We start from the raw sequence: 26320 nt of genomic DNA, 5'->3' as shown, positions 1-26320 counted from the left end.
TTGTGTGACCCGTCCCCTCCAACAAATTTCTCCGCCCACCCGCCTCCGGGGGTCACGCCGATGGGGACACCAGCTCCATGGGGTCGCGCCGATGGGGACACCAGCTCCATGGGGTCGCGCCGATGGGGACACCAGCTCCATGGGGTCGCGCCGATGGGGACACCAGCTCCATGGGGTCGCGCCGATGGGGACACCAGCTCCATGGGGTCACTCAGATGGGGATAAAGGAACCAATGAATCTAGTCATGTATGTCAACATCATTTAAGAAAATCATTACATTTATTTAAAATTCTTGTAATCCCCTGCACAGCAGCACAGGGAGGAGGGAAATAGGCATTAGCCAGGGTCCTGAATTTACATGTGCTGACATGCTGATGGGAGGAGACAGCAGAGCGATAACTCCACCAGTCTGTTTGCGGTTTAATCACAGACAATGAGGTGACCCAACTGTGTTTCTTAACTGCAGCAAAGTCAGGTTACCAAGCTGGCCATACTGTGTGGTAGAGCTATGTAAATCTCAAGACTGGATGGGCCGAAATGTATTTTTTTTTGGCAGGTAAGACAGTTATTATACATGTATTTAAACTCTGTATTTAGTTGTTTGACTTTAGCACATTATACAACCAGAACATGGCCACTATAAACTGCCTGAAAATATTTTCTTAAAGAAGACCTTCACTCAAAAGTGAGCGTGCCGTATAACTCCTTTCCACCGCTTAGGCCCCTTTCACACTGGGGAGGTTTTCAGGCGCTACAGCGCTAAAAATAGCGCCTGAAAAAAACGGCCCCTTCCACTCCAGTGTGAAAGCCCGAGGGGCTTTCACACTGGAGCGGTGCGCTAGCAGGACGGTGAAAAAAGTCCTGCTAGCCGCATCTTTGGAGCGGTGAAGGAGCGGTGTGTATTCACTGGGACAGCGGTGCTTTGCGGGCGGTTTTAACCCTTTTTCGGCCACTAGCGGGGGGTTAAAACCACCCCACTGGCGGCTGCAGACCGCCGCTAAAACAACGGTTTACTGCCGACGCCCGCACCGCCCCAGTGTGAAAGGGGCATTACAATTTTACTGGGGGGTTTTTTGGAGCAGTATCTGCTCCCACTTTCTCAGTCCGTGCCTAGGCGAGGATAACGTCTGCTTGGGCACCCTCCCCGCCCACACCTCTCACCCACAGGTCAAATCCCAGGAGGCTGCAGAACCAGTCCCACAGTACCATGCAATTTTGCAGATACACAGAGGGAAGCCAGCTGTAATTTCTCAGGAAGTCACAGCTTGTTCCCAAATCCAAGATGGCTAAGCCAGGAACCAGCAATGGTGAGAAGAACTAGCTGTGGGAAGACAGTGATGGTCTCCAGTCATTGAAAAGTACTGATAGTTAGCATCCCAGCACCTGTCCATGTACCCTATATAATACCTAGTGCTCCTGTGATGGAGTTCACTTACTCTTGTTCTCGGAAGGATCTCAGGATCTGCTGGAATTCGACCGATAATCTCACAAAGGACAATTCCAAAAGAAAAGACGTCAACCTGAACAAAAAAAAAAAAAAAAGGGGGGGGGGGTCAATACATTTTGTAATGGTTCCAATTATTTTTTTCTGATTTGCACTGCAACAAGCAGCAATCCAGTTCAAACATTCACATTCCAAATGCCATTTTGTCCCTGCAGGTATAAATCTGAAAAATTACTAATGGCCAAATAAAAAAATAAAAAAAGGGAGACGGCTTCATTAAAAAGGGCCAGTTCACCCAGAAAGGCTACTTCAGTTCATGGCAGACCCTGGAGGATAAAACCATCCAACAGTTCTTTTTATCTCTCGGAAAATCTATTGGTGATATCTGTGCACTAAGTTCCCAGGTCTATACACCTGCTATGACCAATATCAGGGTCTCTCCCACTACCCCTGCAAGACTTTAAATAATAAAATAGTGAAGGATACTCCAGTGAAACTCCATTCACACAGGGGCAACACGACTTTTGGAGGCAACTTGGACACGACTTGAGTATGAATAACAGGGAACTTGGAGCGACTTCAACATGACTTGGGGCGACTTACAACACGGCTTTAAGTCTACCCAGGCCAGGCGACTTTAGCCGTGGCCAATCAGAGAATAATAAATCAGGGAATAATCAGCTCTCGAGGGGGAACTCCACGCCAAATTTTAAATAATAAACCGGCATGGGTTCCCCCTCCAGGAGCATACCAGGCCTTTAGGTCTGGCATGGATTATAAGGGGAACCCCCACGCTGAAAAAACGGCGTAGGGGTCCCCCCAAGATCCATACGAGACCATTATCCGAGCATGCAGCCTGGCCGGTCAGGAAAGGGGGTGGGGACGAGCGAGCATCCCCCCCTCCTGAACCGTACCAGGCCGCATGCCCTCAACATGGAGGGGTGGGTGCTTTGGGGAAGGGGAGTGCCCTGCCGCCCCCCACATCCCAAAGCACCTTGTCCCCATATTGATGAGGACAAGGGCCTCTTCCCGACAACCCTGGCTGTTGGTTGTTGGGGTCTGCGGACGGGGGCTTATCAGAATCCGGGAGCCCCCTTTAATAATCCCGGCCCTCCACCCTATGGGAATGAGTATGGGGTACATCGTACACCTACCCATTCACCTGGGAAAAAAGTGTCAAAAAAAAAAAAAAAACACAACACAGGTTTTTAAAGTAATTTATCAGCTCCGGAGGTCTTCTTCCGACCTCTCCGCTCTGTTCAGCCTCTTCTCCTGGTGTCCGGCCTCTTCTCCCGCTCTCCGGCGTCGCCTCCCGCTCTTCTGCCGGGTCCTCCACTATCTTCTTGCAGCTCTTTTACTAGCGGAGGAGCCCGGTCTCCTCCATCCTTCTTCCTTCTCTCTTCTGTCTTCTTTCGATGTTGACACGACGCTCTCTCCTGCTAAATGCAGTGTGCGACGTGCCCAGCGACTTATATAGGTATGGGGCGTGGTCACCGGGTAATGTCACATGGAGACCACGCCTCTTATGACGTCAAGTCCCGGGGCATGCTGGGACATGCAGAGTGGAGACAGCCAAGCAAGTCTGGGAGAATGACAGAGCCAAGGTGACTAGGCAAGTCCAGGGGACTGAGAGAATCTGAAGTCTGGGACTGAGTCTCAAAGAAGTGAAAGAGCACAGGGCGTCAAGAGAACCCCAAGAGGCCAGGGAGTCGGCTCCTGCAGCAAAGTGCAGAAACTGAAATGGCAGAGATAGCCAGGAGAGCTGAACGATGGACACAAAAACACAAAGATACTGACTGTATGAGACGGTCTGAGGGACCAACCCAGGACCAACGTTTAATGGCTAAATAGCAGCGTAGCTGAAAAGAGCCAGGTGGCTCTGTATTTTGTTAATGGTGAAAATCCTCTGTGTGGGCAACCATTTTCTGTTGAACTTTAATTTTGTTTAAAGTGGGAGTAAACTTCCATGCATGACTTTTACCTATAAGGTAAGCCTATAGCAAGGCTTACCTAAAGGTACAGTAAATATCTCCTAAACAGTTAACCCTTTCATCGCCCCCTGATGTTAACCCCCTTCCCAGCCAGTGTAATTTTTACAGTGACAGTGCATATTTTCAGCACTGATCGCTGTAATGACAAATACGTGTCAAAAGTGTCAGTGTCCAATTTGTCTACCACAATATCAGAGTCCCACTATAAGTCGCTAATCGCCACCATTACTGGTAGAAAAAAAAATCCATACACAGATCCCATAGTTTGTAAATGCTATAACTTTTGCGCAAACCAATCAATAAATGCTTATTGTAATTTTTTTATTTTATTTTTTTACCAAAAAATATGTAGCAGAATACAAATTAGCCTAAATTGATTTGATTTTTTTTTATTTATTGGACATGTTTTATAGAAAAAAGTACATTTTTTTTTTCAAAATTGTCATTTCTTTTTTTGTTTAAATATAGATTTGTAGCGCAAAAAATAAAAACCGCAGGTGTGATCAAATACCACCAAAAAAAAAAACTGAAATTTTATTTGGGTACAGCCCTTGCACGACTGCGCTATTATCAGTTAACTACTTAAGGACCAGCCGCTGTCGTTACACGTCGCTACTTTAAAGTTAAATACCATTGTTATGGCAGCAGCTGTCCCCTTTAAGATAAAAGTGGTCTCTGTGGCAGATTCGCTGCAAAAATCACTTTTATCGGGGGTGGGAGAGGGACCTCCCCCCACCACCACGCTCCAGTCATCTCCACTGCTTACTGGACCCCTCACTGCCTGGATGTTGAATGAGGGGAAGATAGCCCCAGCTTGGCTCCATAGCTTTGGAGGGAAGAAGTGACACCAAACGTCACTTCCCCCCCAATGGAGAAATTTTTTAATTTTTCAAATCTCATTTAAATTTTTTGGGGTTTTTTTTTTTTTTATGCATTTTAGTGTAAATATGAGATCTGAGGACTTTTTGACCCCAGATCTCACAATTAAGAGGTCCTGTCATGTTTTTTTTTTTTTACAAGGGATGTTTACATTCCTTGTAATAGGAATAAAAGTGACCACATTTTTTTTTTTATAAAGGACAGTGTCAAAATAAAAAAAAGTACGAAAAAAAATAAAAAAATGAAAGAGCACCTCCCCGTTGAGCTTGAATGCCGGTCACGCCCGCATATGAAACCGGTAGTCAAACCACACGTTAGGTATCGCTGTGATCGTTAGAGCGAGAGCAATAATTCCAGCCCTAGACCTCCTCTAACTCAAAACTGGTAACCTGTAGAAATTTTTAAATGTCGCCTATGGAATATTTTAAGGGTAAAAGTTTGTTGCCATTCCATAAGTGGGCACAATTTTTAAGCGCGACATGTTAGGTATAAAATTTACTCAGCGTAACACCCTTTCACAATATAAAAAAATTATTGGGCTAACTTTACTGTCGTTTTTTTTTTTTTTTAAATTCAAAACAGTGTACTTCTAAGACCACTGCGCAAATACGGTGTGACAAAGTATTGCAACGACTGTCATTTTATTCTCTGAAAAAAATATATAATTTATTGTGTGTGGGGGTTCTAAAGAATTTTATAGCAAAAAAAAAAAAGAAGATTTTAACATGTAAACACTGAGTCTGAAAAATAGGCCCGGTCCTCAAGTGGTTAAAGTAACGCAGTGCCGTATTGGGGGGGAATGGGGTAAATATTCTGGAGCTGAAGTGGTAAATAAAATTAGGCTGGCATGGCCTCACTAAAACTGCTTCTACCACTGAGAAAACAACCCCAATATCACACCAAATAAAAGTTTTGAAAAGTGTTAATTTTGCCAACTAAATTAACACTATTTTAGTTGACTAAAATAGGACTAAAACAAACAATTCAGATGACTAAAACACAAATAAAACTTGAAAAAAAATAATAATTTTTTAATATCAATCAGTTTAGGGTGTATGGCACTTCTGTTTGTCAAAAAGCAATATCTTTTGAGTGGATGACCCTTTAAGTAATGATAACAATACCTAAGTGTCCATTGCAAATAACAAACGGAATCTCCTTTAAGAAATCTTGGCGGTAAACAAAAACGTAGCTTTTGACGTTAAGCAGTTTGCTTACCTGAACCATGGATTTAGTAAAATTACATTATCTGGTAGGTAAAACATAGAGCAATACATGCTGAATCCTGGTACAGAGACACATTACACCTTTCACTGCACAATCCTAACACAGAGACTGAGCTATCAAAGACAGCTCTTGGTCCAGGCTAACGATCGGTAGCCGGCGGGACCAGCTCCCGATCATATGACCACTGTGACAGCCAACCACAGTGTTAACTGATACAAGTGCTGCACTTCACCTTAAAATAAAAAAAACTGCGTGTGTGTGTATTTATGTCAATGTGGACCCTGCCACTAAATTGCTTTAGACACTTAGTGCCAATTAACTGTAATTGTGTGCACCTCAAATCATGCTACAGATGAAAAGGAATACGATATGTCAAATTTAATAAAACTACAATAAAATGAAAATAAAAATGCCATCAATTAAAAAAGTTCAATATATGTCACCTGATGATACAAGGCCAAATACATGAATCCCTGTGATAATTCAGTGTACTTCAATCAGTTGACAATCTATTAAAATACGTATTTCTCGTGCAACATGCTGTGCTCTATTCCTCCACCGGGTGTGCTCTCACCTGGAATAATGGATCATATATGAATGATCAGATAATGTTTGTGTCCCTTCCCAGGGGTCTAGAGGCGTGGTTTCTGTGGATCAATACTGCAATCACTTCCTCCTTCTCCTGCCAGGTCTCTCCCATCAGCCAAGAACATATAAATATATAAAAACACCAATAGTGCTTTATCTTTCAAAACACTCCATTTATTGCTAAAAATCTTCACACATTACACTTGCACGTATAAGGTGCTTGCAGCACATCACACTTAGAAATGCATATCAGTTATATACACCAGCGTGGACTATGGAGATGTTGTGTTACCACTACTAGCTATTCAAACTCTGTGTTCCTCTGTGATCTCTGGTTGAGCATCGTGACATCAAAGCCACTCCCCTACGTGTTGCGCCACAGGGGCACATGGCTTCCTCAGGGGGATAAGATATTAGAAATAGAGCACAGCATGCAGCAAGAGTGATGCACATTTAATGGATTGTCAATTGATTGAAGTATGGTGAATTATCACGGGGGTTTGTGTGTTTGGCCTATCATCAGACAACAGATATTGGACTTTTGTCATTGACAGACTTTTTTTTTTTTTTGCATTTCCATTTTATTGTAGTATATTCAGTTTGACTACCGGTATATTATATAATTACTTTTCATCTGTAACATGATTTGAGGTGCACACGATTACAGTTAATTGGCACTAAGGCTGGGTTCACACTGCTGTGGCTGGGAGACCCGGATGTGATTCGCACCGCACTGCAGTGCAAATCACATCCGATCTCTGTGCGATGCGAGTTCAGCCATACAGATAGTATGGCTGAATTCGCATCGCACCCGCTCCAAACTCGCACAGGACCTCTTTTTTGGTCCGCAGCAGAATCGGATCACATGGGTGTTCACACCATGCGATCCGATTCCTGTCCGAGTTTGCAGATCGCACTGCGATATGCGAACTGATCTGGGGGTGTCATTAACATTTCACTGACACTCCCAGCATTTCGCATAGGGCAGTGTGAACTGCCGCCGGGAGGCATGCGATGCGGGAACCCGCCGCGGATTTGCGGCGTTCCCGCATCGCTGAAATGTGAACCCAGCCTCAGTGTCTAAGGCAATTTAGTGGCAGGGTCAACATTGACATATATACATACACACAGTTTTTTATTTTAAGGTGAAGCACGCTTGTATCCATTAATATATATATTACAGTGCCTTGCGAAAGTATTCGGCCCCCTTGAACTTTTCAACCTTTTGCCACATTTCAGGCTTCAAACATAAAGATATAACATTTTTATTTTTTGTGAAGAATCACCAACAAGTGGGACACAATTGTGAAGTGGAACGAAATCTATTGGATTTTTGAAACTTTTTTAACTAATAAAAAAATGAAAAGTGGGGCGTGCAAAATTATTCGGCCCCCTTGCGTTAATACTTTGTAGAGCCACCTTTTGCTGCGATTACAGCTGCAAGTCGCTTGGGGTATGTCTCTATCAGTTTTGCACATCGAGAGACTGAAATTCTTGCCCATTCTTCCTTGCAAAACAGCTCGAGCTCAGTGAGGTTGGATGGAGAGCATTTGTGAACAGCAGTTTTCAGCTCTTTCCACAGATTCTCGATTGGATTCAGGTCTGGACTTTGACTTTGCCATTCTAACACCTGGATACGTTTATTTGTGAACCATTCCTTTGTAGATTTTGCTGTATGTTTGGGATCATTGTCTTGTTGGAAGATAAATCTCCGCCCCAGTTTCAGGTCTTTTGCAGACTCCAACAGGTTTTCATCCAGAATGGTCCTGTATTTGGCTGCATCCATCTTTTCCTCAATTTTAACCATCTTCCCTGTCCCTGCTGAAGAAAAGCAGGCCCAAACCATGATGCTGCCACCACCATGTTTGACAGTGGGGATGGTGTGTTGAGGGTGATGAGCTGTGTTGCTTTTACGCCAAACATATCGGTTTGCATTGTGGGCAAAAAGTTCGATTTTGGTTTCATCTGACCAGAGCACCTTCTTCCACATGTTTGGTGTGTCTCCCAGGTGGCTTGTGGCAAACTTTAGACAAGACTTTTTATGGATATCTTTGAGAAATTGCTTTCTTCTTGCCACTCTTCCATAAAGGCCAGATTTGTGCAGTGTACGACTGATTGTTGTCCTATGGATAGACTCTCCCACCTCAGCTGTAGTTCTCTGCAGTTCATCCAGAGTGATCATGGGCCTCTTGGCTGCATCTCTGATCAGTCTTCTCCTTGTCTGAGCTGAAAGTTTAGAGGGACGACCAGGTCTTGGTAGATTTGCAGTGGTCTGATACTCCTTCCATTTCAAAATGATCACTTGCACAGTGCTCCTTGGGATGTTTAAAGCTTGGGAAATCTTTTTGTATCCAAATCCGGCTTTAAACTTCTCCACAACAGTATTACGGACCTGCCTGGTGTGTTCCTTGGTCTTCATGATGCTCTCTGCGCTTTCAACAAAACCCTGAGACTATCACAGAGCAGGTGCATTTATACAGAGACTTGATTACACCCAGGTGGATTCTATTTATTACCATCAGTCATTTAGGACAACATTGGATCATTCAGAGATCCTCGCTGAACTTCTGGAGTGAGTTTGCTGCACTGAAAGTAAAGGGGCCGAATAATTTTGCATGCACCACTTTTCAGTTTTTTTATTTGCTAAAAAAGTTTAAATTATCCAATAGATTTCGTTCCACTTCACAATTGTGTCCCACTTGTTGGTGATTCTTCACAAAAAATTTAAATTTTTTATCTTTATGTTTGAAGCCTGAAATGTGGCAAAAGGTTGAAAAGTTCAAGGGGGCCTAATACTTTCGCAAGGCACTGTATATCACATTAATTTGAGTGTGTGGAAGGTGTGAGCTGATCACCAAATTTTCAGTTTTGAAGCACAAATTTTATTGATTATAACCCCTGGCAGCATGGAGTATCATTATATAAAATTTTCAATAGTCAATTACAGTGGTCACATGACCTCTGACCCCCCCCTTTCCCCCCCAACTTTTTAAAGCGATGCAAAGTCAGGCAAGAAGGTGTTAAAACCAGCACTGGGAAAACTAGGATGCCCACAATCTAGTGGTAACATTTTAATGAGGTTGGACAACAAACGAAAAAGCACATTTCCTTTTGGCAACCTAAATTTGATAACGTATCATTTAAACAAACCTTGCGGTCATAAGGTTCCCCACGTAACATTTCAGGAGCCATCCAGAAGGCAGAACCCACAAGAGACAATTTTCTTTCACCATTTTTTTCACCATTTTTTGCAGGCAGGTCCACCACCTCCCGGGCAAGACCAAAATCTGTCACCAGAGCTTCCCGCCCCCGCGGAGCCACTCTGATGAGGCAGTTCTGTAAAAATAAATCATGATTTAAAGTTTATTTCTGGAGGGGAAGGATAGGGATTAACATATGTGTACCATTTGTTCATAGGTTTTCATTTAGAAAAATGAATTACAAATTCAAAAATATATGGTTTATTATATATATATTAGTGATCGTAACCTAGCACTTGATAAATTGCTACTCCATGTATACAGTAACTCTTCTGATACAGATTGCATTTTATTATGTACAGAGTACTTACATTTTTCCATTCTGTCCAGAAGAAGCAGAGTTTGGTCTGTGAAATGCATTTCCAGGGTCTCGCTCTCTCTGTTATATATATATATATACATATATATACATACATACATATACACATACATACATACATACACACATACATTATATATATATATATATATATATATATATATATATATATATATATATATATATATATATATATATATATATATATATATATATATACACACACACACACATACACACACACACACACACACACACACACACACATATATATATATATATACATATACACATACACATACATACATACATACATATATATATACACACACACACACATACACATACCTTCAAAAACACATTTTAGAAGTATGCCCTTTCACACTTGTGCGATTTGTCCTGCGATTTAGGACTGCAAAGTCACATGGCAAGTTGTACCCCATGATTTCCAATGAGTATCTGTGCGACTTCAAGTCTCAACGACTTCAAAGTAGCCCCTGCACTACTTTGGTCCGACTTTGATGTGACTTGAGGTCCACAGACCTCAAAGATTACACTGGCATTGCATCAAGCTGCATCAAAGTCGCGCAACTTTCAGGTCGTACAAGTGTGAAAGGGACCGCTGTTAAGATAAGATATCAGTCACTCAAGGAGTGCATTGTTTTCAGCTCACTCCTAGGGGTCTATTTATAAGATTCATTGAAAAAAAAAATGTCAGAAGCATATCGGTCAAGTTGAAAAAAATGCTCCATATCTTTGAATGATGCCTGTATTGTCAGCTCCATATAGTGGTCAAAATGCAGTATAATTATCTGAAATATCTCAAGGAGATAACTATGCTACATTTTGGCCACTAGATGGTGCTTACGATACAGGCAATGATTTCTTGGGAAAACTATGGGACATTTTGTTCAACATGCACAAATGCTTTTGAAATTCAAGCAATGTATGTTATATAAATTGAGGGGTGGACTAAAAATGGAGCACACAGAATCTGGTATTCTGCATACTAACCAATCAGCTTTCAACTTGTTGAATTAAGCTTTGAGAATTAGCACACGTTCACGCCGGTGCGACTTATCATGCGATTTGACAGGTCAGCAATAGCACTGTTCAAACTGGCGTGACGCTGACTTTGTGGTGCCACACTGATTTGAAAAAGTATTTCCTGCACTACTTTTGGCAATTTCTGGTGTGACTTGCACAGATATCTGTGCATGAAGTCGCACCTGAAGTCTTACTGACATGCAGCTTTGAAATCGTGCCATTCAAAGTGAAGTCGCACGATTTCAAAGCTGCATTCAGTATGAACCAGGCCTAAAACCTAGAAGATGAATGCTTTCTATGCACAGCTGCACCAGATTCTGTAATTCAGTTTTTAGCAAATCTCCCCCATAGACCCCTTAGCCTTGTCTTGTGAAAAGGAGCAGTAAAGCACAGCCATTGTGTAGCCCTTCAAAGCAGAGCCTGCGCATTTAATGGACAAATATGGCTGCCCTCGGGTATATACATGATTACATATTTTAAACACAAAGTTAATATTTAAACAAATTGAGGATAATATTTACATCTTTTACACATATATCTCAAAGGGGAACTTAATTTTTTTAAATAAATTTTCAACATCAGTTCTGTAAAACCTTTACTTAATTTTTTATCATTTGCCTACCCGTTCTAGCCTCCTGATTTGCATCATGATGATTTATTAGACTATTACTGTGCACATTTTTTCCACTGTATCTGCTTAGGAAAAGTGCCAGCATACATTCAAGTCTTTGGAGGAAATAGTATTAATCATTCATTGTTTTCCAGTTGTGAACTTGCAAACTCCTTATAATGAAAAATGAATCACTGACAGCATTAAAAATGCATACTGTGAATGTATGATCCCAAAGGAGAGCTGGTTTCAGAATCCTGACATGTTCTCAGAACTCTGGCTATTAAAATTTGCCTGGTGCTCAGTGTGGTCATAGATTTGACATATAGCTAGCACTTTATTTTTATTTTTAAATGACATTGGATGGCGCAGTAGCTTACTGACTAGCACTGTTGCCATAATAATAATAATAATAATGCATTTTATTTATAGTGCCCTTTTCATCAAAAGATCTCAAAGTGCTACATGTAAAAAAATAAAATAAAAAAAAAAGTGTAATTTATACAATGAAAATTAACATCTAAAAAGGGACGAAAAGCTTTGCTAAAAAGAAATGTCTTAAGACCTTTTTTAAAGCAGTCAGTGGATTGAGGAGCCCTCAAAGTGTCAGGTAGGGCATTCCTCAGGCGCACTGCACAAAAGGCCCGGTCTCCCATTGTCCTAAGTCTAGTTCTGGGTATATGAAGAACGTTTGAATGAGTGGAGCAATGGTGACGTGTTGTGTTTTGTGATTTGAGAAGCATGTCTATAAATGCATTTGTGCGCGAGGAGGGAAAACTTTGTACTCAATCCTGGTGGAGACAGGAAGCCAGTGGAGTGAGTGAAGAATGGGGGTAATGTGCTTATGTTTCCGCACTCATCAGGATTAGAGGTATATCGGCCGATATTTGCCGTTTTTTAATTAATCAGCATCGGCCGATTGTGCTGATAAAAAGCCGATTTAGAACTACAGTGTGACTTTGAAATTACTTCTGTAATAGAAGTCAGTGTAAGTTGCCTGAGTCCTCATAGAAACGTCTTTCCTCCTCTCTGGGCAGGCTGCCAAGAAAAGAACAGAAAGATACAATGTTTACACTTCAATGAATGAAGTCATCTTAGTGTGTAGAAGTTCTCAGTTTAACCATTTAAAGACTAAATCTTTTCTGACACTTTTTGCTTACAAGTAAAAATCCTGTATTTTCTGCCAGAAAATCACTTAGACCCCCCAAAAATTATATATATTTTTTTAGCAGAGATCCTAGGGAATAAAATAGCGGTTGTTGCAATATTTTATGTCACACGGCATTTGCACAGAGGTCTTTCAAATGCATTTTTTTGGGGAAAAAAAATACACTATTTAAAAAAAAAAAAAACAGTAAAGTTAGCCCATTTTTTTTTTTCGTCCAAAAGTTTTGACTACCTGTTTTTATTTCATATATATATATTTTTTTATTTTTATCTAAATCATACATACAAGTAAACTGATTGGAGGTTTGTTTTGTTTAATAAATGTTTAAATGTAAGAAATTTTCTGTATCACTTATGAAGGCTGCCTTCACACTGGAGCGGGCAGGCGTTGATGGTAAAACGCAAGTTTTAGCGGCTCTTTACCTTTCATTTTAGCGGTGCTATTTGGCTGCAAGTGGGGCACATATAACCCAGCTAGCGGCCGAGGAAGAGGTTAAATGCGCCCATGAAGCACTGCTGCCAAATCGCATTGCATGTGCTTCGGCAGTGGTGCCCATTCATATCAATGGGCAGGAGTGGTGGAGGAGCGGTATACACCACTCCAAACGTGCTGCTTGCAGGACTTTTTTTTTTTTAAGATCCTGCCAGCGCATCGCCTCAGTGTGAAAGCACTCTGTCTTTCACACAGACTGCAGGGGAGCCATTTTGCAGGCACTTTACAGGCGCTATTTTTAGCCCAAAAGCACCTGAAAAATGCCCCAGTGGGAAAGGTGTGTTAGATCAAGGGGGATTAAAAAGAAAAGAAAAAAGAAAAAAAGAAAAAAAAAGAAAAAATAAAATAAAAATCGGCCTAACATATCGGCCCAAAAAAAAAAAAAAAAAAAAAAAAAATCGCCATCATATATCGGCTATCGGCCGCCATGATTTCTAAATATCGGCATCGGCCAGAGAAAAACCCATATCGGTCGACCTCTAATCAGGATCCTTGCTGCAGAGTTTTGGATGTACTGAAGCCTCTGCAGACTCTTTCTAGGAATCCCAATGAGAAGTGTGTTACATTGGTCCAGTCTGGAGGAGACAAAGGCATGAACCAGTTTTTCGGCGTCTGGGAAGGAAATAATAGGATGGAGTTTAGAGATGTCTAAACATCTAGAGAGCCTAGTTTAGAGAGCCTTACAAATACTGAAATCCTGGGTTCCAAGCCTTACAGTGCTGAAATTCTCGGTCCAATGCCTTACAGTGCTGAATTCCTGGGTTCAATGCCTTACAGTGCTGACGGTTCAAAACCTTACATTGCTGAAATCCTGGGTTCAAAGCCTTACAGTGCTGAAATCCTGAGTTCAAAGCCTTACATTGCTGAAATCCTGGGTTCAAAGCCTTACAGTGCTGAAATCCTGGATTCAAAGACTTACAGTGCTGAAATCCTGGATTCAAAGACTTACAGTGCTGAAATCCTGGATTCAAAGCCTTACAGTGCTGAAATCCTGGGTTCAAAGCCTTACAGTGCTGAAATCCTGGATTCAAAGACTTACAGTGCTGAAATCCTGGATTCAAAGACTTACAGTGCTGAAATCCTGGATTCAAAGCCTTACAGTGCTGAAATCCTGGATTCAAAGCCTTACAGTGCTGAAATCCTGGATTCAAAGCCTTACAGTGCTGAAGGTTCAAAGCTTTACAGTGCTGAAATCCTGTGTTCAAATCACACCAGGATATCAATGTTTATGCAGGTTGCAGTGCTGAAATCCTGGATTCAAAGCCTTACAGTGCTGAAGGTTCAAAGCCTTACAGTGTTGAAATCCTGGGTTCAAATCACACCAGGATATCAATGTTTATGCAGGTTGCATTTTGGCTCGAAAACTGTCCTAATTCAAATTAAAAACATAGCATAGATTGAGGAAGATCTCTATTAAGCAGTGTTAATTTCAAGTTGTCCACCTAATGTATTTTTTTTCAATGTTGTGACTAACATTTGAGGCTCTGGGGTCTAACACAGGCTATGATGCAGAAAGCTCAAACATGCATGTATCAACCCTGTCCTCAGGGCCCACTAAGGCCAGGTTTTATGTATTACCTTGGGGATACGCAGGCGAGAATACTGCAATCACTGAGCAGCAAATGATATCACCTGTGATGTATTTCAGTTATCTTGCAAACCTGGTCTGTTAGTGGGCCCAGAGGACAGGGTTGATGACCACTGATCTAAGCGAAACCTTACAGCAGGCAATGGATGTACACAAATAAATAAAGCCTAGTCTACATTGGTTCCCTACAGATATGACTCTACAATTCAGCCACTACTAGATGGTGCTGTGTGCGTATGAAATAAATCATCACTGCACACATAGATTAAAAAACAAACAAACTTGTCCCCCAGAGGCTGAAATTCACATATTGCCCTTCTCAACAGAAAACAGCCATGACCCATATGAGGACAATGAATTATTTTGGTTGTTGGGTTTGCCAGGGGGGAGCTCATCTGCATATTTACAGCTTAGGCAGAGCTCAGTAAGTACAAAAAATTATACAACAATATACTTTTACATACAGAGTAGTATTACAAAAATAGGTAGCAGTTTTGGCTGACTGTAGAGTTCATCTTTAACTGGCCTTAAATCAGAATGGATAGAGTAACTGAGCAAAGAATTGTCTTATATTGATCATTGATCTATGAGTCACTATCACTTTATATTCACCCTCTGATTCAGCTCTATTTACTTTGGCTGAGATTAACTGTAATCTGGCCATAGATGGTTCAGTTATTATTGATAAGCCAGACAACTGATCAAAAAAAAAGAAAAAAAAAAAAAAAGATAGAAGAATGGATTTCCATATCCACACATTCGAGGTGGTTGAAGGAATCCTACCCGCTGTGTCAATGTATTCTGACAAATGGGGAGTCCTCCACTCCCAGAATACACTGATCAGCAGTGCAGCTGATTGCACTGATCAAATGCAAAATTCTCCAACATTCCCATTCCAGAGGAGTCGATTACTAGATGGACTCCTCTGGAATAGTTACGATCATAGATGGATCAAAAATCAGCCTGTCCCTGCTGAACCGACCAAATTTTGATCCATCTATGGTCAGCTTTAGAGTAAGTAACAGGACAAACAACTATGGGACCTATCGCTAAACACCACTATGCATACCAAGGAGCTGGGAGACAACATGTGTTCTTAAAGTGGTTGTAAAGCCTTAGAATTTTCACCTTAATGCAATCTAAACATTAAGGTGAAAAACCTGAGCTACAGCTGCCCCTCCCCCCCCCCCCCTTTTCCTTATCTGAGCCCGATCCGATCCAGTGATGTGCACAAGCACAGTGGCTCCAGCCGAGGCTGCCACTCTCCTCACTGGAAAGATTGATAGCAGCAGAAGCTAATGGCTCCTGCTTCTGTCAATCAAAAGCTGCGACACAGGAGCGGGCCCCCCCCCCCCCCCGTCCCTCTGTCTGTGTCAATGGATGCAACAGCAGTACTCAGAAGTGAGCCTACATGGGGGGTGCCCCCATGGAAAGTGGCTTTCCATGGGGGCACCCGATGAAGAGGAGGGGCTTGGAGTGCCCTGTAGAAGAGGAGGATTGGGGCTGCTCTGTGAAAAACCACTGCACAGAGCAGGTAAGTATAGGCATGTTTGTTATTTTTTATTGTTTTTTGTTAATTGAACGTTTACAATCTATTTAATATCGGGGCAAGAGCTGAACAGCAGCCATCAGATAATAGGAGCAGTCGTTGACTCTAAAGAAATAATTGTAACAATTTAACAAAGACTATTCCCATTTTCTATAAGTCCAAATGTGATTGATTTTATTTTTAGGACAGCAGCCAACCAGATTTCTGCCTGCTGTAGACAACCCTGTGATGCATTCTGAGGAGCGGCTAGGCCATGCAATTTGCACGTGAACATGAATACCTTAGAGTTCAGGTCCCGATGGTAAATGTTTTTAGAGTGTAGGTAGACCATCCCCCTGCTGATGTCACATGACAGGTCCACTTTTTCTTTCCAGGTAAGAAAAATGTCTTTGTTGGCAAGTAATTCTTCCAGGCATCCCCCATTCACATACTGAAGACAGAAAAAAAAAATTAAACAGGTTTTTGGTGTCCACAGCAACTACAGCTACTGCTACTTCATTTCGTGTATGTAATATATATTAACAAGTATGTCCACCCAGAACTTCAGTTTTTGGAAAATCCTAAAAAGTGCAACCATCTAATGGTTTCTTACACCTTTCTAACAGCAAGATCTCGCTGCCTGTACATTTGCGGTGAACACAACAACAGCGTCACTCTCCATGTTGGCTTTTCCATCTTATATTATGCAATATGGAACAGCAGGAGAAGGGACTTACAGAAGGGACAGAGGTGGGCAGGAAAACCAGAAACTCTAATGGGGTTCCGAACGGAGTCAGAACTATGGCAAAGAGATCTCAAAGACCAAAGTCCCCAAGAAGCTCAGCAGACTTAACCTCCAAGTCCAATACAACTTTAATCAGACCTGATCCAGTAAAAAAAAAAAAAACCCTGGATCATGAAAATCCCTGCAAAATCTCTACGTATCAAATGCTTCCACTGGTGAGACTCATTATCAGCCCATATGAAAGATATGAGAGGAAGCAGCAGCTTCAATCAAAAAGATCTAACCAATGTATCTTTCAAAGGGAATTATAGCCAAAGCCAATAGGGCTGTCCTCCTCTTGTCAGTCATAAGAGTGCAGTTCATTCTGCACTCTTGTGACCCATTTTCAGCCGACAACAGACTAAAGTCTACTGTCGGCTGACGTCACTCAACCAGTCCAGGCTCAGGAAACATCCCGGCCATATGGGATGCACCCAGGCACCTGGCTCCGCCTCTCAGCAATCTGCTAAGAGCCTGAGCCAGCCCCTCCCGCCCCCAGCACAGCCCTGCGCTCCAGAGAGCGCAGGAGAGGAGAGCGCTGACAGAGTCATGGCTCTCTGCTCAGAGCGGAAGGGGAGAACTGAGCAATTAGTGGCGTTTAACCACTCAGTGCTCATCAGAAAACCGGCAGGGGACAGACACATTATCAGATCACTGCTGCATCTACCTAGGGGAGAATAAATGTTTTTGTTTTTTTTCTAGTAGTCCATACTTCTCTTTCAAAGTGGAGCTAAACTGAAAATGCTATTTAGTTCATTTTTAATATTCAAAGCAGGCACACCAATTTATTCATGTCTCCATGCTGTATTTTGTTGAGAAATCACTTTAATAGCTGCTGCCATCTTGAGTAAAGGCATCTGTCCTTAGCTCAAGCATACAGACAGCAGGGTGTTTTTAGCTGAGGGAGCCCATCCTCCAGATGAAAGAACAAAATTCCCATGGACACACCTGAGATGGATGACATCATATGGCCTAGGTCAGAAACCAACAAAAGAAAAGAAAAAAAAAGAAAAAAAATTCTGCTTTAACGGTCACTTGTTACAAAGCCTCCATTTAGCTGTGGCTCAGTACTAGAGATTCTTGGCTGGGCCATCTCAGTAGAAGGGCCCTTTAATGTATACCCGGAGATAGTAGTAGAACTTTTATATTAAGAGGGGGTCAGCTGCTCCTATTAAAAAGCTGGAGGGAGCCTCAGAATGTCTGATATATAGACTGCGGAAAATGCTCACCTCCAGAATTGGATAGAGTTTTTCATCTTTGACACATATCCCAAGATACCTGCAATTATTAAAAGAGATAAGTTCAATTACATACAAATCCTACATAATTTCCAAAGGCCATTACGTTTAAGCTAAAGCATCACAAATTAGGGTCTGGAAGAAGACCGGTGATAGGATTGTAAAGTATGGTCAATCAGAACACTTCCGTCATTAAGTTAGCAAGTTGCTGGTTGTTCCAAAATATAGTAGCAAGCTCTGTGTTTTCGCTTTCTGATTTCTCTGAGTTTAATAGGAAACCTACATTTTGAGAAATCCAGAGGCAATCATTGCTGACACATTCTGAAAATACTATGCCTGGCTGTCCCTGGCTCCAATATACTTCTTCCAATAGTTCTGGCGACAGCCCCGGGATTTTCTCTCACTTGCTGTTTTGGCTATGGGACAGGAAGTGAAGGGAAATCTCCCTAATAGGACACAGATGGCAAAAATGAAACCTGGCAGGGATTATAACCCTCCCTTACTTTATACAAAGGGGGAAAAAAGTTTTGCCTTAGTTCTTCTGCCTTGCAATAGTCTTATTCTGCCACAAGATGGTGACAAAGACATCAGCTAAATCATCTGTATTCAACTGGTGTCAGCAGTGAGTAAAAAGAACTCTCTCCATTTAAATAATTCTACATCTAAACATTTGCCTGAGGGTTATGTGCTGGAAGATCAGTTTCTGAAATAAGCCTATAATCATTTACTTGCCGATCTGACAAAAGGGGAAGAAAAGCAGCGTTAGCGCAATATAAATAGATTTATCCACGCATAAAATGTATTATTTATATACAGCGCTGGACATTCTCCACTGCAGTATGAAATTCTCTTCCACTAGAAGACGCAGCCTGCAGATGTAGTAATAAGTGTCAGATAATGAACTGCACTGGGCACTTTGGTTTAGTGATCAACCCTGGGGTCTTGCAGTGTTAAAGTCCTTGGAGCTGTGTACTAAGGACCTTGATACTACAAGACCCCAGTGCTGACCATCCAGCCAAGAGGATCCATTATACTGAGTTATGATTTATAACACAATAGTGGTGTAAGCTGCATTTAAGTGTAAATATATGTGGATACCGAAAAATTCATCGGGATGGCTGTGTGTCAGGATGTCCTTATCTATTATTTATTAGAAGAGGTATTCATATACAATTTTGAAACACTTTACATACTGTACATTCACATTAGGCCCTGCCCTCAAGAACCTTACAACCCATTTACTACACAATCTCATATCCATATATTACACATACTACGGCCATTTTGGAAAAGAAGCCATCTAATCTACCTGCAAGTCTTCAGAGTTTGAGGAAATTGGAGTACCCGGAGGAAACCCACACAAGCACTGGGAGAACATGCAAACTACATGCAAGTGTAGAACCAGAATTCAAACCAAAAACCCTAATAGTGTACCAAAATTGGACATTGTTGTACACAAATGTGCATATATGGAAGGAGCGCCAGACCAAAAGATAAGAGAGTCTAAATTAATTTATTGACCTTGTGTTCAAAAGACATCCAATGCTTTTCGGGGATCAATGGAACTCCCCCTTCATAAGGGGTTCAGTTAAAAATGAGAACCTTGAGTGGATCCAAAGTAAGATTTTCCTATTTGAATCTGTGCAGGGAAGATAACTGCTGGATTAGGATCAGCTTCTTATTTTGACTGCTGATGCAGATACTGCTGGCCAGGAATTCTAATCCAGCTGTTCTCTTCCCTGCACAGATCCTAACAGGAAAGCCTTACTTTGAGTCCACTCAAGGTTCTCATTTTTAACTGAAGCCCTGATGAAGGGGGGTTCCTTTGACCCCAATCAACACCCACTCACCCCCCCCCCCCCCCAGAAACGTGTTGGCTGTCTTTTAACACAATATCAATAAATTAATTTGGACTCTTATCTTGGTCTGGCACTCCTTCCATATACACACACACACACACACACACACACACACACACACACACACACACACGCGCGTCTTTTCCTGGTACCCTGCTGGAGTACCCACAGTAAGGTAGCCTTGCGTGTTGTAAGCTGCCTAACTTGAGCGAATGGGCTCTTCAAATGTTTTCTTGCCCTCTCACTACCTTTATAAAGTCCCAGTGCCTCTTGGATGCCCTTTTACTCATTGGATCCTGGACATAAATGAGCAGCTATTTCTTGCTATGTAGATACAAGCCCACAGCAAGGGAGAACTTTTCCTTTTACCAGCCCAGCCTAGGCAATTCCAGCAAATGTGGGAGCGAATACTCACCAAAACCAGGTACCTACTCCGCTTAAAAAGTATAATTGTCAGGCCTGGGCTCAGCTCTTCCTTTTCGGAGCTTGGCGCTCAGCTGTTGGATAATTGCCAGCTCCTCTCTCGCCACAGTTACTCAGCTGTTGATGATATCCTGCTTGTCATCCTGCCTGCTTAACCCATCCAGCCCAGAGGATGTCTGCCTTCACCTTAGTCAACATCACAGAGATGCTCTCCTGCATTCCTGTTAAGATTTACTTGGCTGACATCCCTTCTGGCTCCTGATCCTGCTTACTGTTTTACTACGCTCATCTCCGGCTCCCTGACGTTTGGTTTGTTTGACTATCTGTTCCGGTTCAGGTACTCTGGCTATGTTTTGACTACATTTGTTCTATTTACTTTTATTATTAAACAAGCGTTATTGAACTGTACTTCTGTCTCGGTCTGATTTCATGGTTTCTGACAATTTGCCAAAAATGTTTGGGAGAGGAACAAGCGGGACATCTAGCGAAACTTCCTCTTTAGGATTTGGTTCAGTGCAAAGAAAGTTACATGGATGTTGGAGCAACATTTTTTTTTTTTAGTTTCATAATTGCAATATAGACTTGCCTGGAAAATAAACTAGGGCAACCACCAGTTTCATTATATTTACACACCTTTTGCAGAACCTCCCGATAAAGATTTGGTTACGTGGGGGTGGAGCTGCTCGCTTGTCCCCACCCCCTTTCCTGGCCGGCCGGGTAGCTTGCTCGGATAAGGGTCTGGTATGGATCTGGGGGGGGGACCCCCACGCTGTTTTTTCGGCGTAGGGGGTTCCCCTTAGAATCCATACCAGACCTAAAGGCCTGTTATGCTCTCGGAGGGAGAACCCACGCCAAATTTTTTTAAATAAATTTGGTGTGGAGTTCCCTCTTGAGAGCTGATAATTCTGTCAGAGTCGCCTCCGTATAGACGGAGATCCGACTTTGAGGCGACCTCCATTGAAATCAATGGGTACCGGTCGTCTACAAGTCGGATTGAAGTAGTACAGGAACCTTTTCTGAAGTCGGAGTGACTTCAGTAGTGTGCATTAAGACGGCTCTCATTCACTTACATTGATTTTTACATGTTGTCCGACCTGAGGCGACTAGGGGCGACCTGAAGTCGGATCTGAGTTGCCCCTGTCTGAACGGACCCTAAATAGTTACTAAGGAAGAAAAATTGCAAAGTAAGAATTCACAATTTGCAAGACATGCTCACCTGACGATGTTGGGGTGAGACAATTTCTGCAGAAGAGATATCTCTCGGACGATCCCCTCCTCATCCACCTCATTTTTATAGATCTTCACCACCATGGCCTTGGAGCCCGCACTATGAGACACCTACAAGATGACAAAACAGAAGTACCAATCCTGAATGGCTGACCAAAGGAACCAGTCAAATTTAATTTGGCATTCACACAGTGCATGTTGGAAAATAAAAGGAAGAATTTTGGGCTTATCCAATAAGTACTCAAACAAACAAGAATTCACCCTCGACTGATTCTGTCCCCCTGCCATAGGTTAGTAGAGGGGTGGTGGAGCAGACTAGAACCTCAGATTCCCAGGAGTTGGTGTCTCTCTCCACCTTGAAAAAACCCTTCTAGTTTTTACCATCGTAGTGAGTGGCTGGGGAGCAAAGAGAAGGCCTTTAGGCTAAGTTCACACTTATGCAGGTTGGAGTTGATGCATTTCCTGATGCATTTTGCACTTTTTCACAAGCTTTTTTGGGATGTGTCTGTTATGCGGGAGAAACCAGCAACAACGCAGCGGAAGTGCTTCAAAAACACAAGTACTGCGTTTTTTTTTATGCATTTCCATTGCACACTATGGAACCAATAATGTAACCAGCTGCAGGCACAAAAAAAAATCAATGATCAATGTAAACATGAGAAATAGAGAAGGTGAATCTCCCTAACAAGGACACAGGTAACAAAAACTGTCAGGTGTTCTAATCCATCTGCACTCTATCCAAAATGAAAAAAAAAAAGAAGTTTTGCTTTCAGTTACATTTTTAGACTCCAAAAATGAGAGGGTAAAATCGTATAATTCAAAGCAGAACTAAATGTTCTCAATCAACATTCACTATTAAAATCCTTATGCTGCCAGCATTAGCAAAAAAGATAGGAAGGTATATTATGTTTCCTTGTTTGAACCTTTTATTTTTGTTGTTTCCTGGTTTCTGGCCTAGACTAAAAAGGATGCCATACATCTTAGGAGTTTTTATGGGCATTTTTTTCTTTACCATCTAGGAGGAGGGGATTTCTCAGCAAGACACACTCTGCATGCCTGAGTTAAAGGCAGATGGATTTCAGGAAGTAAATGCTACAGCCATGTCCAAAAGTTTTGAGAATGACACAAATAACATTTTCACAAAGTCTGCTGCTTCAGTGTTGTTAGATCTTTTTGTCAGATGTTACTATGGTATACTGAAGTATAATTAAAAGCATTTCATAAGTGTCAAAGGCCTTTATTGACAATTACATTAAGTTTATGCAGAGTCAATATTTGCATTGTTAACCCTTCTTTTTCAAGACCTCTGCAATTCGCCCTGGCATGCTGTCAATCAACTTCTGGGCCACATCCTGACGGATGGTAGCCCATTCATGCATAATCAAGGCTTGGAGTTTGTCAGAATTTGTGGAGTTTTTGTTCACCCGCCTCTTGAGGATTGTCCACACGTTCTCAATGAGATTAAGTTCTGGGGAGTTTGCTGGCCATGGACCAAAATTTCCATGTTTTGTTCCCCAAGCCACTTAGTTATCACTTTTGCCTTATGGCAAGGTGCTCCATCATGCTGGAAAGGCATTGTTCATCACCAAACTGTCCTTGGATGGTTGGGAGAAGTTGCTCTCAAGGGATGTTCTTGTAGCATTCATTATTCATGGCTGTGTGTTTAGGCAAAATTGTAAATGAGCCCACACTCCCTTGTCTGAGAAGCAACCCCATACAATAATGGTCTCAGGATGCTTTACTGTTGGCATGACACAGAACTGATGGTAGAGCTCACCTTTTTCTTCTCCGGACAAGGTTTCCAGATGGCCCAATCGGAAAGGGGATTCATCAGAGAAAATTACTTTACCCGGTCCTCAGCAGTCCAATCCCTGTACTTTTTTCAGAATATCAGTCTGTCTCTAAAGTTTTTCCTGGAGAGAAGGGGCTTCTTTGCTGCCCTTCTTGACACAAGGCCATCATCCAAAAAAAAAAAAAAGTCTTCTCCTTACTGTAAGGGAAGGGATAAAAAAAGCACCAAGCAGGCATCATGTAGCACATTTCATTAAAAGAGAAAAAAAAACAATATAAAAAGCAATGGCACTCACAAGTAGGTGTGGTTGGGATGATTAATGCTCACAGTAGCTATGGGGGTCTTTATCCGTTGTAGGAAGAAGGCAAGCTGTATAGAGGGAGGAAGATCAGCCCAAGATCCGTCCATAGGGAGCTGGTGTCAAGCTGCCCTGTATAGCCGGGATGGGTTGTCTGGTGTTCAGATATCCGTTCAAAGTATGCATCTCCAGCGGGAGCGTAGAGAGGAGCTGTCAGACCGTCCACCGTGCGAGCCAATGGTAATGCGTTTCGAAAGCAAGCCACACTTCCTTCATCATCCTAAATCTCTGATGAAGGAAGCGTGCCTTGCTTCCGAAACGTGTTCTCGTTGGCTCTCACGGCAGATGGACTGACAGCTCCTCTACACTCCCGCTAGAGATACATACTTTGGACGGATATCCGAACACCGGATGACCATCTCAGCTATACAGGGCAGCTTGGACACCAGCTCCCTATGGATGGATCTCAGGCTGATCTCGCTCCCTCTATACAGCTTGCCGTCTTCCTATAACAGATAAAGACCATAGCTCCCGGGTTACACTTGGACTTCCTATCCACTGTGAACTGCCATCATCCCCCACCGCACTCACTTGTGAGTGTCATTCTTTTAATAAATTGTGCTACACAATGCCTGCTTGCCGCTTTTTTGCCCTTCCCTCTTGCATTTCAGATGGTGGATCCCCAGCCCACTACTAAAGCCATCCCTGCAAGCATCTATGGTGTTAGCCAGTCTTATTATTGACATTTATTGCTAAACCTCCGGGAATAAGACTTTTTTTTGTTTGGCTGTTTATTTTAATCAGTTGCTTAATTATAACTTATGACCACGGGATTGGCACAGAGCTAGCTAGCTCTGTAGTGTATTGTGTTTTGTGCTTCTCTTCACTATGTGTGCAGATGTACTCACACTTGCCTACTGACATTCCTGAACCAACTCTCCCACTGGTGGTCCCGGATTCCACAGCTGAATCAATTGTAGGATGGTCCTGGCACTTGCTGGACTTTCTTGGGTGCCCTGAAGCCGCCTTCATAAATGCAGTGGAAATGTTTTTCATTGGATTAAGTTAATTTTCATGGCAAAGAGGGACTTTGCAATTCATCTGATCAATTTTCATAACATTCTGGAGTATATGCATATTACCATCATAAAAACTGAGGCAGGAGACTGTGAAAATTAATATTTACGTCATTCCCAAAAGTGTTAGCTAGGGCTGTATATGAATCATCTGCCCTTACTCAAGATGGCCACGGCCAGAAATGTTTCGGGTGCGTTTTTCAGAGTGATTTCTAAACAAAATAAAGCATGGAGACATGGATGGATGGGTGAGTATGCTTTAAATATTCAAAATAAATGAAATAGAATTTTCGGTTTCTGATGCTCAGATACAATTAAGTTCCGCTTTAGGAAGAAAATTGTTAAAAAATTTTACCATGCTCACGCAATGGATTCTAAATTTTGTGAAACAGATTTAGTATTATTTTTTGGAACATAGTAGAATCTTTCCAGTTCAAGGAAACATATGCTTTGAGTGTGGCTAGTTTGTTCGCTCTTCAATATTTGAGTATCGATGACTTAATAAAAAATCTGATTGAAGGTTTAAAACTTTGTAAAATATGTAGACAAATATTAAGGATTTAATTGTTCGCATATGTCCTGTTAAGGTTTTAAAGTTTGCATATTTCATTGTAAAATGTAATAGAAAAACAAAAATAAAAACTCTTCTGCACTTGACTGAAAGTAGGCTTTAAGGGCCCATCCACACAGACATTTGCAGGCAATTGTTCCAGTGTTTACACGACTGCGGCCGCATTTTATGTGAATTGGATAAAACAAATACAGTAGAGAAATAGTGAATGATCTGTGTGTGTAGAGGAGCCATGAATGACATCATATAGAGAGAATACACACATTGTGCATTGTACAAACACACACAGAATGGAGACTCTGTTCTCCATCAGATAATATGATCCACAGGGAGCAATAGGGATCATCTGAAAACTCATCCAGATCAATAAAGATGAACTTTCACATGATGGCAAGACAAAAACATAAAAGTACACAGCCGAGATTAACTGACATCATCATTGCCCATCCCTTTAACCTTCTACCATGCAGTATTTACCTATATGGAATATATAAAACTGAAAGACTGTATTTAGTCTGATAGGTACTCATACTACATAACTTGGTAGCGCTAAATAGTATGAGCAACTTAAAGAAGAATTATCACAATTTTACATTATTTAACTCCTGGTGGGATAAAATACATGTAGCACATACTCATATTCCTAGGCACCCTGTAACAATAGTTGCAATTTCGGACACACCCTTAGTGCACAACCACCCGACACTAGATGGTGGATGCTTTGCTAGTGAGTAGAGCTGCATGATTCTGGATAAAATGAGAATCACATTTTTTTTGCTTAGAATAAAGATCACCATTCTCGGCGTAACATCATCTTTCACATTATACAAAATAAAATGGCCTAACTTTAATGTCTATTTTTTATTCATTAAAGTGTATTTTCTCCAAAAAAAAATAAAATCGCATTTGA

The 26320-nt window shown here is 41.8% G+C and overlaps 1 protein-coding gene across 2 annotated transcripts in view; it reads right to left on the bottom strand.

Annotated features, from left to right (window-relative positions):
* The window catches only part of LOC143975199 (dual specificity testis-specific protein kinase 2-like), a 105402-nt gene that overhangs the window by 8379 nt on the left and 70703 nt on the right, over positions 1-26320 (bottom strand). For both annotated transcript variants that reach the window (XM_077477321.1, XM_077477312.1), the window contains exons 3-7: positions 21663-21784; positions 18156-18204; positions 16444-16593; positions 9281-9466; positions 1438-1521 (exon numbers count right to left, since the gene is read on the bottom strand). In XM_077477321.1, the coding sequence (XP_077333447.1) occupies positions 1438-1521; positions 9281-9466; positions 16444-16593; positions 18156-18204; positions 21663-21784 (591 nt within the window). The remainder of the gene's footprint in view (positions 1-1437; positions 1522-9280; positions 9467-16443; positions 16594-18155; positions 18205-21662; positions 21785-26320) is intronic.

This window comes from Lithobates pipiens, unplaced genomic scaffold (assembly GCF_037356315.1).
Source record: "Lithobates pipiens isolate NorthernLeopardFrog02 unplaced genomic scaffold, aLitPip1_a1.2 Scaffold_1, whole genome shotgun sequence".
Classification (NCBI taxonomy): Eukaryota; Metazoa; Chordata; class Amphibia; order Anura; family Ranidae; genus Lithobates; species Lithobates pipiens.
Note: the sequence above shows the minus strand (reverse complement) of the source record. Positions and strands in the feature narration are given on the sequence as shown.